This window comes from Eutrema salsugineum, unplaced genomic scaffold (assembly GCF_000478725.1).
Source record: "Eutrema salsugineum unplaced genomic scaffold, Eutsalg1_0 scaffold_3, whole genome shotgun sequence".
NCBI lineage: Eukaryota > Viridiplantae > Streptophyta > Magnoliopsida > Brassicales > Brassicaceae > Eutrema > Eutrema salsugineum.
In genome coordinates this window covers 11720819-11735974 of record NW_006256756.1, presented here as the reverse complement: position 1 = coordinate 11735974, position 15156 = coordinate 11720819, and the positions used below count along the sequence as shown (strand labels likewise).

At 40.9% G+C, this 15156-nt stretch overlaps 1 protein-coding gene across 1 annotated transcript; it reads left to right on the top strand.

Moving 5' to 3' along the window:
• Positions 1-7214: 7214 nt before the first annotated feature.
• On the top strand, positions 7215-10709 carry LOC18014521. The gene is made up of 8 exons (XM_024154629.1): positions 7215-8165; positions 8289-8306; positions 8352-8480; positions 8567-9121; positions 9207-9329; positions 9441-9574; positions 9887-9971; positions 10047-10709. The coding sequence occupies exons 1-8, from the start codon at positions 7215-7217 to the stop codon at positions 10707-10709; spliced, it is 2658 nt and encodes an 885-aa protein (XP_024010397.1).
• Positions 10710-15156: the final 4447 nt, after the last annotated feature.

Sequence of the window (15156 nt, the reverse complement as noted above, 5' to 3'; positions counted from 1 at the left end):
GAGGTGGAGGCTGACCATAGACAACCTCATATGGCGTGGTTTGAGCAGAGGAATGAAAACTGGTATTATACCAGTATTCGGCCATTGGTAACCACTTACTCCACAAATGTGGCTTATCATTACCCATACACCTGAGGTAAGTTTCCACACAGCGACTCACCACTTCAGTTTGTCCGTCACTTTGCGGATGGTAAGCACTAGAATAGTGTAAGGAGACACCCTGCAAAGTGAACAGTTCCCTCCAAAAATCACTCAAGAAAACCGCATCTCTATCACTTACAATCGAAGAAGGTAACCCGTGATGCTTAAAAACATTATCCAAGAAAGCCTGGGCTACAGTTAGGGCCGTGTAAGGATGGCTCAAGGGAATGAAATGAGCAGCCTTCGACAAGCGATCCACCACAACAAAAATAACAGTCTTGCCAAAGGAAGGAGGGAGACCATCGATAAAATCCATGGAAATATCAGACCATACTGCATTAGGAATAGGCAGAGGCTGAATCAAACCTGGAGAAGCGGCGGTATCATATTTACACTGTTGGCACACAGAACAGCTCCGAATGAATGCTTGAATGTCTTTAGCCATTCCTTTCCAATAAAACAGGCTTTTCACCCTTTGATTAGTGGCTTCTCGACCAGAGTGACCACCAGCGCCAGACGAATGCAACCAAGCCAAGATAGATTGTTTCAAAGAGGCCACAGCTGGGATAACAACCTTGTTCTTACGACGCAACACACCTTGAGTCCAGACCAAATGTTTCTTAGATCCTGGAGAAGCTATTAATTCAGCGATCACAGTTTTAAGCTTATCATCTGTTTCATACCCAGCTTAAATCTGTTTCATGAAATCACACTCCAACACCGATAACGCCATTATCAAGATTTCAGAACCTTCCACACGTGATAAAGCATCAGCAACCAAATTTTCCTTCCCTGCTTTATACTGTATCTCATAATCGAATTCCAGAAGCTTAGGCAACCACTGTTGTTGGATTGGTCTGTTAAGCCGCTGTTCCAACAAATACTTGAGGCTTCTTTGATCCGTCTTAATAATGAAATGATTCTGAAGAAGGTAATGTTGCCACTTTTGAACCGCAAAGACCACGGCAAGCAATTCTTTTTCATAGATGGAGATATGTAGTTGTTTGCCTTTCAAATGTCTACTAATAAATGCCAATGGATGTCCATCTTGCATCAGTACGGCACCAATTCCCTGACCATTGGCATCAGTTTCTACTACAAAAGGACGATCAAACAATGGTAAAGCCAAAACTGGAGCAGTACACAATGCTTTCTTCAAAGTTTCAAATGCCAACTGAGCTTCTTCACACCACACAAAAGAATCCTTCTTAGTCAGCAAGGTCAAGGGTCGAGCAATGGTGCCAAAGTTCTTAACAAAACTTCGATAGTAACCAGCGAGCTCCAAAAACCCTCTTAACTGTTTCAAGTTCGATGGAGAAGGCCAGTCAGCTACCGCTTGAACTTTTGCTGGATCCGTCGATACACCATTGGCCTCAATGAAATGGCCCAAATATTCGACCTTTGCAGTAGCAAAAGTACACTTGCTACGCTTAGCAAACAGTTGTTGCTCCCGCATAACTTCAAATACTTTTTGCAGGTGAGTAAGGTGATCTTCCAACGAACTGCTATAGATGAGGATGTCATAAAAAAAAATCAACACAAATTTCCTCAAGAAGTCCTTAAACACTGCATTCATCAACCCTTGAAATGTAGCCGGAGCATTTGTGAGGCCAAAGGGCATAACCACATATTCGAAATGTCCACTATGGGTTTTAAACGCTGTCTTGTGAATGTTTTCAGGACACAAGCGGACTTGATGATAACCCGCTCTCAGATCAATCTTTGAGTAGATGTTAGATCCTCCCAACTCATCCATGAGATCCTCAATCAGAGGAATGGGAAAACGGTCCTTAACAGTTAACCCATTTAATCCCCTGTAATCCACACAAAGTCGCCATGAACCATCCTTCTTCTTGACCAATACAACCGGTGAAGCAAAGGAACTTGAGCTCGGTTGTATAGTTCCACCTTGAAGCAAATCCTGAACTATCTGATCAATCTCATTCTTCTGATGAATAGCATAACGATAAGGTCTTTGATTAACCGGATTAGCACCCTCCACCAACAGAATCCGATGATTGTGATGCTGTCGAAATAGGGGTAACCCTGTAGGCTCCGCAAAGATGTCAGAATAGTCGGAAAGTAGCTTGTCCAACGGTGAGTTCAGTGGACCATTTGACTTTACCAATTCTAAAGCAAAAACAGACGCCGTGTCAACAGGGTCCTCCTTGCCTATGCATATAATAGAGATTTGAATATCCGAATCCCGAAGTTTATTTACCTTCTCCGCCTTCACACTTCGAACTGAGCCCGGTTGGATTCCATGAAGCATAACTTTCTTATTCTTGTAATCAAACTTCATGGTAAGTTTCTTGAAATCCCATTTGACCGGACTTATAGTTTCTAACCACTGAATACCCAACACGCCATCACAACCATTCAGTGGAATGACCATAAAATCATCTTCAAAACGAGTACCATGAAAATCCCATTGAAACCGATCAACTCGAGCTTGAACTGCAACTCTGTTACCATCAGCAACTATTGCCTTCGCATTTCTTGCAGGTAGCAAGGTACAGCCCAAACTATTAGCAACTTGAGGATCCAAGAAATTATGAGTAGACCCCGTATCAATAAGGATAAAGATAGGTCGTTTGTTATGTGTGCCTTTCACCCTCATGGTGGTGTGAGTAGATATTCCAGAGATCGCATGAACCGAAATCTTTGCAATTTCTCCATCAGGTTCTTCATTCTCTTTATCACATTCACCATCAGAGTCCTCCTCAACATCCACATAGAACAGTTGAGGGTTCTTGTGAACCTTAGAATGCTCTGGGGAAAACTTCTCGTCACAGAAGTAACATAACCCCTTCGCTCTACAGTCATTCATTTCTTCTTGTGAGAGAAACTTCCGAGGTGGAGCCATCTGTTCCTTCACTTTATCCCCCACCATAGGTTTAAAAGAAACCACCTCCCTTTTAAAAGTGTTTCTGTTCGCTGATAGAGGCTTAGGTCCAGACCACGTAGTAGAGGAACCTTTGTGAGGATGTGCAGTCTCATACAAACGTCCCAACAACAGACATTGCCGCACTGTCCGTGGTTGAAACATCCGTACATGCATTTGCGTATCAATCCTCAAACCAGCCAAATACGCACTCACTAAATAAGCCTCAGACATTTTCACCCTGCAACGAATACTTTCAAACTTATTGTGATAATCCACAATACCATCAGTTTCCTGTAAGCGTTTCAGCTCAGCAATTGGATCATCCCACACCGCCTCGAAACGTTCCTTCAACAAAACCTTATACGAAACCCAATCTGGTAAGTTCTGTATCCCTAGTTCTTCCACTAGAGCTTGGTGCCAACCAGCAGCAATATCTTCCAAATGAATCGATGCTACCGAAACCTTAATCTCATCAGGAGTATGATCAATGGCGAAGAACCGTTCAGCCTTAATGAGCCATTCCTTAACCTTATCACCATTGAACTTAGGAAAATCCAATCTACCCAACCGCGTGACCCCTGCATAGTGAGCAATGTTACCTGATCGAGCTCCATACGACAGATCTGGTGCTTGACCCACGGGAGACACCGGACCCTGACGATTCGACCGATCTGAGCTCACCGAAGTTGGCGACGGAGGTGGTTGGTGTAAACGAAAAGCTTCGAACAGATCCACAAGCATCTTTTCCATCCGAGTATTTTGACTATCGATTTTCTCTTCCAACGCCACAAATCGAGCATCAATACCTCCATCACCAGCTCACGAAGTTTCGGGTGCTTTATCCTTCCTCGTTGCCGTTTGAGATCTCGTTTCAGTCATTGTGCCGAGGAAAGACTGAGCTCTGATACCTTTGATACAATGAAATCCAATATTACTTCCGATAGAAATGTAAAACAGAATCCAATGTTCATAGTAAACAAGGAATTCTAAGTTCTTTCTTACAAGAAATCCAAATTCAAGGATCCCACGAAGAAGACGAACCAAGGTCAATTACAGAGACGAACGTAAGAGAAAAAGATTGACAACAACTTTCTTGAATGAATCATTTCTTCGTCCTCACTTCATTAAATCCTCACTCTCTCAGCTCCACTTAATCTCCACCGTCGAAACCATCATTCTCCTTGCATCTTCCACGTGGCCTTCTTATTATAATACTTAACTATATCATATAGTTATAAACCGTATAATCTGTGTAGCGTATAACCCGTATCATCTTATTTCTTCGATTTCTCTAGAGATTGTTCATGTCATTTGTCTCAGAGATTCCTTTGTGCATCGGTCAGTCCTCATCCAATTCATCACCAGAATTATGTCTGGTGCGATACTTTCTTCCAATCTGCCTGCGCTTCCTTTGTTGTGTGGCAGAAGAGATGGATATTAACCGATGTCTCACTTTTGTGCTCTTGTTGAAGTTTAGTTGAATGGTTCATCGAAAGTCAGCTTATTTATTTGCCAATTGATCTGTTTAGTTAGTTTGTTGCTAGTTTGACAGTGATGATTCACGTTTTGGAATAATTGAAGAAGCTTGTAAAATTGTGTTAGCTGCAACTTTTTCTGTTCCTGTAAATGTTAAAGCTAGTTAGGAGTCTGCTTGATTCATCTTTTGGTTTGCTAGAGCAATGTGTTCAAAAGTTAGAGCCTGTTAGTTATTAATCCAAGCTTGAAGGTGTTCTCTTTGTGTTGATACCATTTTTGGGGTGCTTATGGTTTGCAGAAAAACAGCTATCACAAAGGGAAGTGCTGGATATTCCACTGCTACAGCTCCTGGTGATTCTAACGGGTGTCAGCATTCGGGTCATCAACGGTCTTCTACTGTTGACTTTAGTGGAGAGTGGAAACTTAATATAGGATCCAACTTGGCGAGAATGGTTCCACCAACTGTGAAACAAGCTGGAGCTGTGTAAGTGCTTGGAGGAAGGAGGAAGTCAATCAATATGGAAATCTTGTCCATGCTTGTGATACAGAGGTATGTGGTCATCTGTTTGCTGTTGCATTGTTATTCACAAAGCAATGAAATGCTAATGCACTTGACTTATAGACGCTTCTCGTAATGTTTCTTTTGTTCTCTGCTTATCGATTCTTTAGGTGTACACAATTGATGTAAAGAATGAAACACCTGTGATAATCAAATTTTATACAAACATTTTTAAGAGCATAGTATCGGTTTTGAATAGTTTGTAATGAAAAATACACAAATGTGTACTAACGGGAAACGAAAATCAATTTTATGCAAACATTTTTAAGAACCTCTAATGAGGTTCACCATTGGAGGTGAAAAAACTCATGAGGTTCTAAATTTTTAAATAATCAATATTTACTATTAAAATATTTGTTAAGAACCCCCTGGGGTTCATTAATGAACATGCTCTTATGTGGATATTAACCGGTGTCTCAATATATAGGGTACGTAGGTATGTTATTTGTTTTACTTTCCTGGTTTGGTTCGACTGAAACTTCTTTAATTATAATGGTTCTGATAGTGACATTAGAAGAATGTGCAATCAGATTTTGGGTTGAGTGGTTCATCAATTCAAAATTGTATCTGTGTCTATTGGCTTCTCGATGTCCTTCAGTACAAAATCAGATGTTGAATCTGATTATTACGTTCGTGTAGATCTGGGTTGATGCTTGTCGGTTTGATTGTGTAACCATATCTTGATGCTTGTCGGTTTGATTGTGTAACCATATCTTGACTCTCTAGTAGAGTGTCTTTCCGGAAATGTCACTCTTTATGGTGGTTTGGTAGGCTTTTGTTTGATGTTGGTCATTGTTTTCAAATCTGGGATCCTGGAATTTTGGTTTTGGTAACTGCATCTTCTATGACGTTAAATTTTCATTGTGTCTTGACATCTATAATCAGAGAGGAAGAAAGACTTTGTACAATTATCAAGGGACAATGCATTATTTTGAAACAACAGCAACTTTCATACTTCAAAGAACCATCACTTAAGACATTGGTGTCATCTAAAGAAACCTTCAACAGACGCAAGAATATACGAAGTCAAAGCGGGAATAATATAAAGTCTACATTATTAGCAAGGACGATAATATAGACTAATTGGTATTGTGTCGACATTCCAAAACATGTAAAGGATGCAATGGGTTTTCCTTGTACGATTTGGAAAGTAATAAAAGCAATGCCAATTTGACATACATATTGTATGAGAGTGAAACGAAGAGAGAAAATAAAAGAGAAAATTGCTGAATGGGATGTTTTTAAGTTTTAAATTTGAGGAATAGGATGTTTTGAAAACCGTAGAAGGAAAGGGGTGTTTTAACTGTTTGTCTTCCCACAAGGGCCCTTAGGCAATTTTTATTTTCGAAATTGCCATTATCGAAGTAAAATAACTAAAAATGCCTGATTAAATCCGATTTGGTAAACCGATTACACAAAATTATCAACCGAAGTCCAATATCATAAACCGAAGTAAAACCAAATTAAAAACCGAAGTATAATTTATCGACACCCTAACATTTAAATTAAAAATTTAATTCGGGATCCACATCTGGACGTCGTCTATCTACCATCTCCGGCAATCCAGCTCCGATTAGCCTCCGATAGACCTTTATAATGGCGGGAAAAGTTAAAAAATCGTTAACGCGGAACAACACCGTGCCTCCGGTGTCGAGGCGAGTGCTCCGGAGTAACTCGAAGACAGCTCCGACGGACCACTCGCCCATGCCGCCCATGCCACCGCGACGGAGTGACCGGGTTGAACATCCCATTCACTCGAGTCGTCTGAATCCACGCCGGCGGTGTAGAGCCAAAGTACAATTCGCTCCTCTTCTTCTAGAATGGCCTTCTCAGAATTCTAAAAGTAAGTTACATTTATGAACTTCAACCTTGTCTGAACTGTACTGGCGGTTTGTAATTCAAATTAAGATTGTAATTAAGATTAAGATTGAAACGGGGCGCCTGATTGGCTTGATTTATGTATTGGCGGTAATGAACTGTAGTACTTATGTCTATATATTGATTTCAAACGGTTGGATTACTCTTATATCATCTAGAAACAGTTACAGAAGTTTTTATAGGAGACCATACGAATAGGATAGTTTTCCGTTTATCCAGAATACTATATCTTTTCGTGCATTTCGGAATTGTTGTTTTCGTTCAAATACAGGTATGGAAGACGGAGAACCTTCAAATACAGGCATGGAAGATGGAGAAGCTTCAAATAACCTTTCGGAAAAACTACCAAAACGAGTCCTCGGCGATGGTTGCTACCCCGTTGGTGCTCGGTTGAACATATATTCAAAGGCCAATGTCATTGGCCTCCTTGTCGAGGCGTTAAAGGGTACTAAAGATCTTGAGAAGCTACTTCATTCCCAGTTTGGGAAGTTGTTCCATCTACCTGTTGCAAGATGTTGCAACAGCGCCAAACTTGTCCATGCCCTTCTATCACGACAACTTGTGACCACGAAGAAACACGAGATTTGGTTCCTCTTTGGTGGACAGCCTCTGAGATATTCGATACGGGAGTTCAAGGAAATCACTGGATTGAATTGCAATCCCGAACCTGATAGCACAGAAGAAGAAGACGATGTGGGAAAAACAGGAATCTGGAAAGACCTGTTCGGAAGAGCGAAGGCGATGAACGTGTTTGATGTGCTTGAAATGCTAAAGGACCCGGATCTACCCCGATGGAAACGGCTTCCATTGGCCCTAATCGTTTTTGTCGACGGTGTTCTGTTTTGCAATAGCAAAAATCTGGCCCTCACCGAGAAATACGTTGCGATGCTGACTGACTTGGATAGGTTCATGCTGTATCCATGGGGGAGGGTATCCTTTAACAAAACAGTATCTCGTTTTCAAGCTCCGAAGGCAATCACGGATGCCGAGAAAAGGGAGAATCCTGTAACACGATTGCGCCGTCAGCTTAAACAGAAAACCAGTGCATGCTATGGATTCCCTCTATCACTACAACTCATGGCCCTCCAATCTATACCAATGTTGGTTTCCAAAATTCCTCAACCTGATAACTTGAAGACATTCCTTGAAGATCCCGAAGGCTGTCAAAACGTTATCACACTGTTGCATCTTGGGGACATACATGCCGTGGAATCTGACCCTCTGGTAAATTATTTGTAGTATTATATTTAATAGTATTTGTAGTCTTATTTTGTAGTACTTGTCTTAAAAGATAAGTGCTCTGTCATTTTGGTTGGCAATTTTACAATTGTATTTTTTTTGTCTTAGTTGTCTGTGAAACAGATGGTACTGGATGATGGTGACAATGACCAACAGAATGAATTGCGTTAGGTAGATGAGGTAGAGGATGCCGAAGTTGCATTCATGCAGGAACTCATGGCCGAGGGGTACAAATTCACACCTTCGGATTTTGCAGTGGCACCGGCCCCTATCGTGGATATTAGTGATGCAGAGGACGAGGTTACCCATGAACAGGAACCTGAGCCATCCACCAGACCGAAGAAGAAACAGAAAACTCATCAAACTGAAAAACGTCCCATGCAGAGGAAGAGAGGCAGGGCAAGAACTCTTCTAATCTATCGGAAGATGAATCCCTTGATAGTGGACCCATTAAAGAGCTTAAAAGATGGATAGTACGTCAGAATACTTTGCTCCTTCGTGACATTAAGACCGAGTTGGACAAGAGATTGGGCGTATACCAAGAGGACGAAGAAGATGACGATGTACACCAGTCAAAAGAAGATGGGGAACAGGATGACGAAGGACAGAATACAAAAAAAGATGGTAAAAAACCGGATGAAGATGAAGACGAAGCCGAAGATGGAGGTGAAGAAGGAGGTTATGATGGGGCACAGTCTAGCGTACGCCATAATGATGGTGTACACCCCGAAGCTGGTGTACACCAGAAAGAAAGAGATTATGAAGAAGGGACATCTACTTACTACGGCGGGGACCATTATTCTCCCAGGGACCATGCGTACTTGAAGACTACAGAAGCTCCGACGATGACCCCTGAACCGGGACAAGCCAATTCAGGAACAACTCGTCCACCTCCTTACTTCGTCATTCCGGATGAAGATCCACCTACTGGCCTCAACGAGGTGAGCTAATTGTTTAGGCAGCAGCTGACTCTATTAAGTTTCATAACGTGGGTGTATTGTGCTATATTATTTATGACTTATTCAGGTGGATGGTGGTAGAAAAAATTTGGTGTCAGGCCCCTTAGTAGTCTACAAACCTCAGACTCCTCACCCATTGAGCTACGCATATAAGAAACATGAAGCGCAGACAGATGCACAGGATGCAGAGGTCAGACATTAAAGTTGTTCATATGATATGGATGTGTATACAGTAGTGTTTAGGTATACGCTAGGTATATGATTGATATGTTATACGCTTTATTGTTACGGTGGTTTGTAGGCTGTGGCTAATGAGGACGACTCAAATTTGGGGAAAGATTACCATACTGCGCCTGAGGATGCAAGTGATGCTTCGCAGAAGACCCCTTGTACTCCTAAACCCCCACAAGAAGTTGAGGGATCGTCTGGTGTGAGGCGAAAAAGTGGAGGAACAGGAAGAGGAGGAAGAGGAAGAGGAACAGGTAGAGGAGGAAGAGGTAGAGGAAAACGCGCACGTGTACGGTCGGACAAGATTCGGGATATTTACACCGCTGATTCAAAGGTGAAAGCTCTATTTGTATCCAGATCGAAAGCTCCGTACAAACCACCCGAAACAGTTTAAGAAGACCACTTCAAGGCATTTCAGGAGTTATTATCGCGTGAAAGAAACATGTAAGTTATATCGTATTGAAAGCAATTTATCCATAAACTTTCATTCTAATCAATTACCAATTGCTCTCATTACAGCGACTTTTGCATTGTCACTGGTCATACTGTGAACAATCAATTCTTCCTACAAATTGCGAAGCCTACTGAGTGGGTTAACACGATGGTAAGTATATTGTTAGTACTTACTCAATCTTTAATTATCTGTAATATATGTTATTTATGTTTTGTTATTTGTCAGCACATGCAAGTAATAATGGCCATGCTTTGGAGACGTAGAGGTGAAATCTACTTGAAAGACAGGGTAGCATTTGTAGACACCTTGTTCATATCCATCATCGGCAACTACTACAACGATTTCATATCGCGAGACAAAAATCAGTATGACTGGGGGAAAGCCATTCAGGGCATTGTATTGGGAAAACCAGCAAAGTGGGCTAATCAGCGGCAGAGGCAAATGTTTCTACGGTTTGTGGACGTTGTATGCGTCCCGATGAACTGGGGGTCTGAGCATTGGGTAGGCCTTGTAATTGACTTTAAAACGGGCAACATAAAGATTTTGGACTCTTTCATCAGTCATAATGATGAAGCGGCTGTGGAGCAGTATATGGCGCCCGTGTGTCAAAGTATGCCATTTATATTGAAGCGTTATTTGGATAGCAAATTAACAGAAGGCGTACGCACCACCCCTTACACATGGAGTCGTTTGGAGGGCATATATCAGAACAAAAGATCCGGTGACTGTGGGCCATGTGCGGCCAAATTCTTAGAGATGCATGCTGCAGGGCTTGGAGTGGAGGATATGGCTTTGATAACGGACGATGCCGTTGACAGGTTAAGGGAGAAGTACGCCATGGACTCATACGAAGAGTTTGTCGGGAATCCGGCTATTGCCAACGCTTAGGACGAATGTTGAAGTTTAATGTTGAACTTGACAATTTATGGAAGGGTTATTTGTTGGATTCTGTGTTTGATAATGTTTAGGATGTGGGTTTATTTGAGAATTTTTATGGTTATACTTTAGGGTTTACTTTAGTATCTATTAAATGGTGTGTCAATTATTTAGTTTGGTTACAATTTAGTTTACTTTAATAATTGCGCATCCGTACACCTAACACCTAACACCAATATGCATGAAATGGGAGTACATCAAGAAAAATTTGTTCATAGTTCACTTTATTTTAGTACTTATTAATTGGTGTGTGAATACTGTGTTCCAGGCGAAATATGTACCTGTACACCAATATCCATTTAGGTGTACATCTACTGGGTGTACAAGGAAATTTATGGTTTATGCAATAATTTTACAAACTCATTTACAATCTTAACGGTAACCGCATTTAATGTATACGCTCAATTAGTGGGCTTTTTTATTATTATATATATGCAACATAAAGAACCGTTCCGTTTCACAAATCTTAAACCGCAGTTATTCCATCTCCATAAACAACCGTTTTCATCACAATTGAACCTCACAAATTAACTATGGCACCAAAGAGAGGGCGATGTGATGCGGATATCCTGATTGTCAATCCCCTCTGATGGCGCTTCCCGACGAACTATTGGAGAAGGTTCTCGCATACAGTTGCAAGTCCGTCCAACAAATTTTCACACTGAAGCAAGTTTGCAAACGGTTCCAGGCCTGCACTTTAACCCATAATTTTCTGGCATCGGTTGATCCAGTGGAATTGGAGATGCCTATTCCCGAAGATTTCGATATGCCTTTTATCGCGTTTAGGGAATTTCCCAACTTGTTGAGGAGGATGTATGACGCACGCAATCCTGGTTTGCTGTTCATGAAGGGAATGCAAGACTACTTCTGCCGTGGAGACAAAGGTGGCATAAAACTCATCAAGGAATCGGCAGATATGGGATACGAAACATGTATTTACATGTATGGCATGTACATGAAAGCAGTGGTCGAAGACCCCGTGGGTTTAGAGTATCTTTCAAAACTAAGCAGGGGGGCAATGAGGAGAATAATTCGGAAAATTATTGATGGAGGTGAGCGTGGTTATGTTAATTTGCATGATGAGTTTTCGAGGAGGAGATTTGAGACTAATTCTCAGTTTGCCACACTTTGGTCTTGTCGCTGTGGTGTTGCCAATGCTCAACTTGATTGGCATGACGAATTGTTAAAGGGGCCAAGCATGTGCACGTCGTGTCTCTGGGCACAGGAAATGCAAAAGTTCTTCGTATTTGTTTGGTATGCAGCGCGTTCTGGGCCGTCAATGGAAGAATGGTGACTGATTGGTGAAAGACAACCAGTTTCGGTGTGTACACCTGCGTTGTGTACACCTTGGTGTGTACACCTTGGTGTGTACACCTTGGTGTGTAATCGATTAGATTCCATATTTCGTACTTTATGATTTAATCTTTTATTTAGGCCTGTATGTATGTAGGTGTACTTTGTTTTGCTTTCTATCTATGTATACTTTAATTGTGTTGACAGTATTTAATTTCGGTGGGTGGTAGTTTCAGTTTTTCGAGAACCATTCTGTTATATCTTTAAAGTCTCAGTTTACCTCTCTTTGTACGTCTAATAACTACAAAAAAAAAGAACACCTCAATCTGGACTCAATATGTACACCTTAATTTGTACACCTGAATGTTACATTTACCACATATTATATATTTGAGTATACAAACGACATTATCTCTTTTGTGGGTATTTTCGGAGAATATGGATATACAAACGACATTATTTATTAAAAGTCTCACCTTACCTATTTCTGTACGCATATTTTTAAAAATATGCATGATTTCGTCTATGTGGACAATCTGTACTCTATATCTCGGTTTACGTGATGTTGAGAAAACGTCTGTAATGATGACAAGAAATTTAGTTTCCAACAAATAAATAAAGGGCTGGGTTGTCAATGAAATTTCGATATTATCATAAATACTAATAGTATTGTCTCAGATATCATAAATGTATTGTGGTATATCAAAAATTAAATTAAATCATTCGTCAAAAAAGTTTAATGGTGAAATTTGCTTTTATTTGGTAATTCTCTGTATTTATTGTTGTAATTTAATTTTGCCGGTAAACGAAAAGACACATTTTCGTCTCTTTTCAACGTCTCTCTTCAAAGACATCTATTCGGCTCTATTAAAACCGCACTACTACCTCTTTAAATTCAATCCCTTCACCATAACTGCCTACTTAGCACCATCATATCTTCCTCTTTCAAAACATTTTCAATCCTTTCTCTTATTTCTCATTACATCTTCTTATTTTTTCTCTTTTCACCGAAATAAACAATGGTTCGAAGGAGAAACAGAGGTGGTGATGGTGATTTTTCCTATCTTCTCTCACTCCCTGATGAACTGCTGGAACAAATTATGGCCGCTACAAACCCAACTATAAGGGAAATAGCCCGCCTCCGTGCTGTTTGTTCTCGTTTCAACCGTATCGGCAGAAGCAGGGGTTTCTATCGAGCCATTGATCCCGCCGAAATCGTGCATGAACCAGCGGCGGTTCCACATTACCCAGCGATGATGAGGAGATTCTATGACGCGGGTAATCCAGGGGTTATTTTCGAGAGGGGGATGCAAGCCTACTTTTTCTTCCACGATGGTGAAGGCGTGGATTTGATAAGGGCTGCTGCGGAGGGAGGCTACGACCGAGCCCTTTTTGTGTACGGGATGTGGCTCAGAGCTGTGCTGGAAGACTTCGTCCGTGCAGAGGAGTATTTGGGCACGCTCACGGTGCAAACCCGGAGGAGGATGAGCCGGTTGTTGCTGGCCGAAGTTCCACACGGATGGAATTTCGATTTGCCAGTGGATTTCGCTGAGAAAGCGGCTGCCTTTCATCCGAGATTCCTTGCGCTGTACACTTGTCAGTGCGGGGTTATAAATTACTGGCTGCAGTGGTTTAGAGAAGACTTTAAGCAGCCAAAGTGCACAACCTGTTTCTGGGCCCAAGAGACCCAAAGGTTCTTCCGCTTCATTAGGAACGTCGTTCCAAGCTGGCCGGTCATGCTCGATTGGTGAAAGCCATAACCTTCGTTTGTCGTTAATTATTTATGTTGTCTTAGTGTTCCAAACTACAACTGATGTTTTTGAAATTGCTTGTCTGCTCTCGTTTTTTTAGTACTTATGTTGATTTATGATATTTATTGTACTTATGTTTATTTTATGATATTTATGGTACTTATGTTGATTTTATCATAGCTCTTACCATTTTTTTAAAAAAATGGGGGTTTTTTTCATTCGAAATATCTAAGTTAAATTAGGTGGATATCATTTCGTCTAGGGCAGTAATTAATTATGTACACCTATTCACTGTAATTATTTATGTACACCTATTACAGTATACCTATTACAGTATACCTATTCACTGTAATTATTTATGTACACCTAATACAGAATACCTAAAGACATACACCTACTTACGTAAACGGGATCAGATATAGATTGGAATCATAAAACAGGTTGAAAATAAAGTAACATTACACATTTTAGAAAATAAAGTAACATTACCATTGGTATTCGGGTTCGTATACGTACACCACCGTACACCAACATTGGTATACGGGTTCGTAAACGTCACCAGCATTGGTATACGGGAGTGTAAACAATTTTTGGACATAAGGCTGTTAGACATAAAGCATTTTTGCAAAGCGTTCTGCCGAACATCTAAGATAACAATTTTCACATCTATACGGAATCGTAAACGTACACTAACATTGGTATACGGGTTTTTAAACGTACAACAACATTGGTATACGGGATTGTAAACCCTTTTAGACATAAGGCTGTATTTAAACTTCATATTTATTTTTGAAATAACCACAACATGTAACAATAGCAGATCGATACTAAAGCATTTTTGCAATGCGTTCTGCCGAACATCTAAGATAACAATTTTCACATCTAACAATGTAATGCACATTCTCGTGATACACTTCGCACGACGCAGAGTAGTCTTCATGAATGAGACTAGGGTACCTGAACGTTTTCTCGTATGTATGTTTATTACGTGGGCAAAATGACCAGAATAAATATACTATATCTTCGGCGACTTCAAGAATTTCACGAGAATCATGAGGATAGTGGTACCTGAAAACCATCTTTAGAAGTTTTTTCCCTCTGTTAAGGCGACCCACGCACATTTGCAAAATGGCACAGCTGTAAGTGGCATAGACGTCTGATGGAACGAGCTTATTTAGCATCCTGATGGCGGGATAGATCTTCTCCTCTGTTGACACGAACCTTATAGCTTCGACCAATATGGCCTGTGGATTTTTCGACGCTAAGCAGCGCAGGAATAAAGGCCGATATACTCCACCAGGGTATATCCGAGATGGTGTGTCATGCAATGTCCATAGGTATGCCGATCTGAGTAC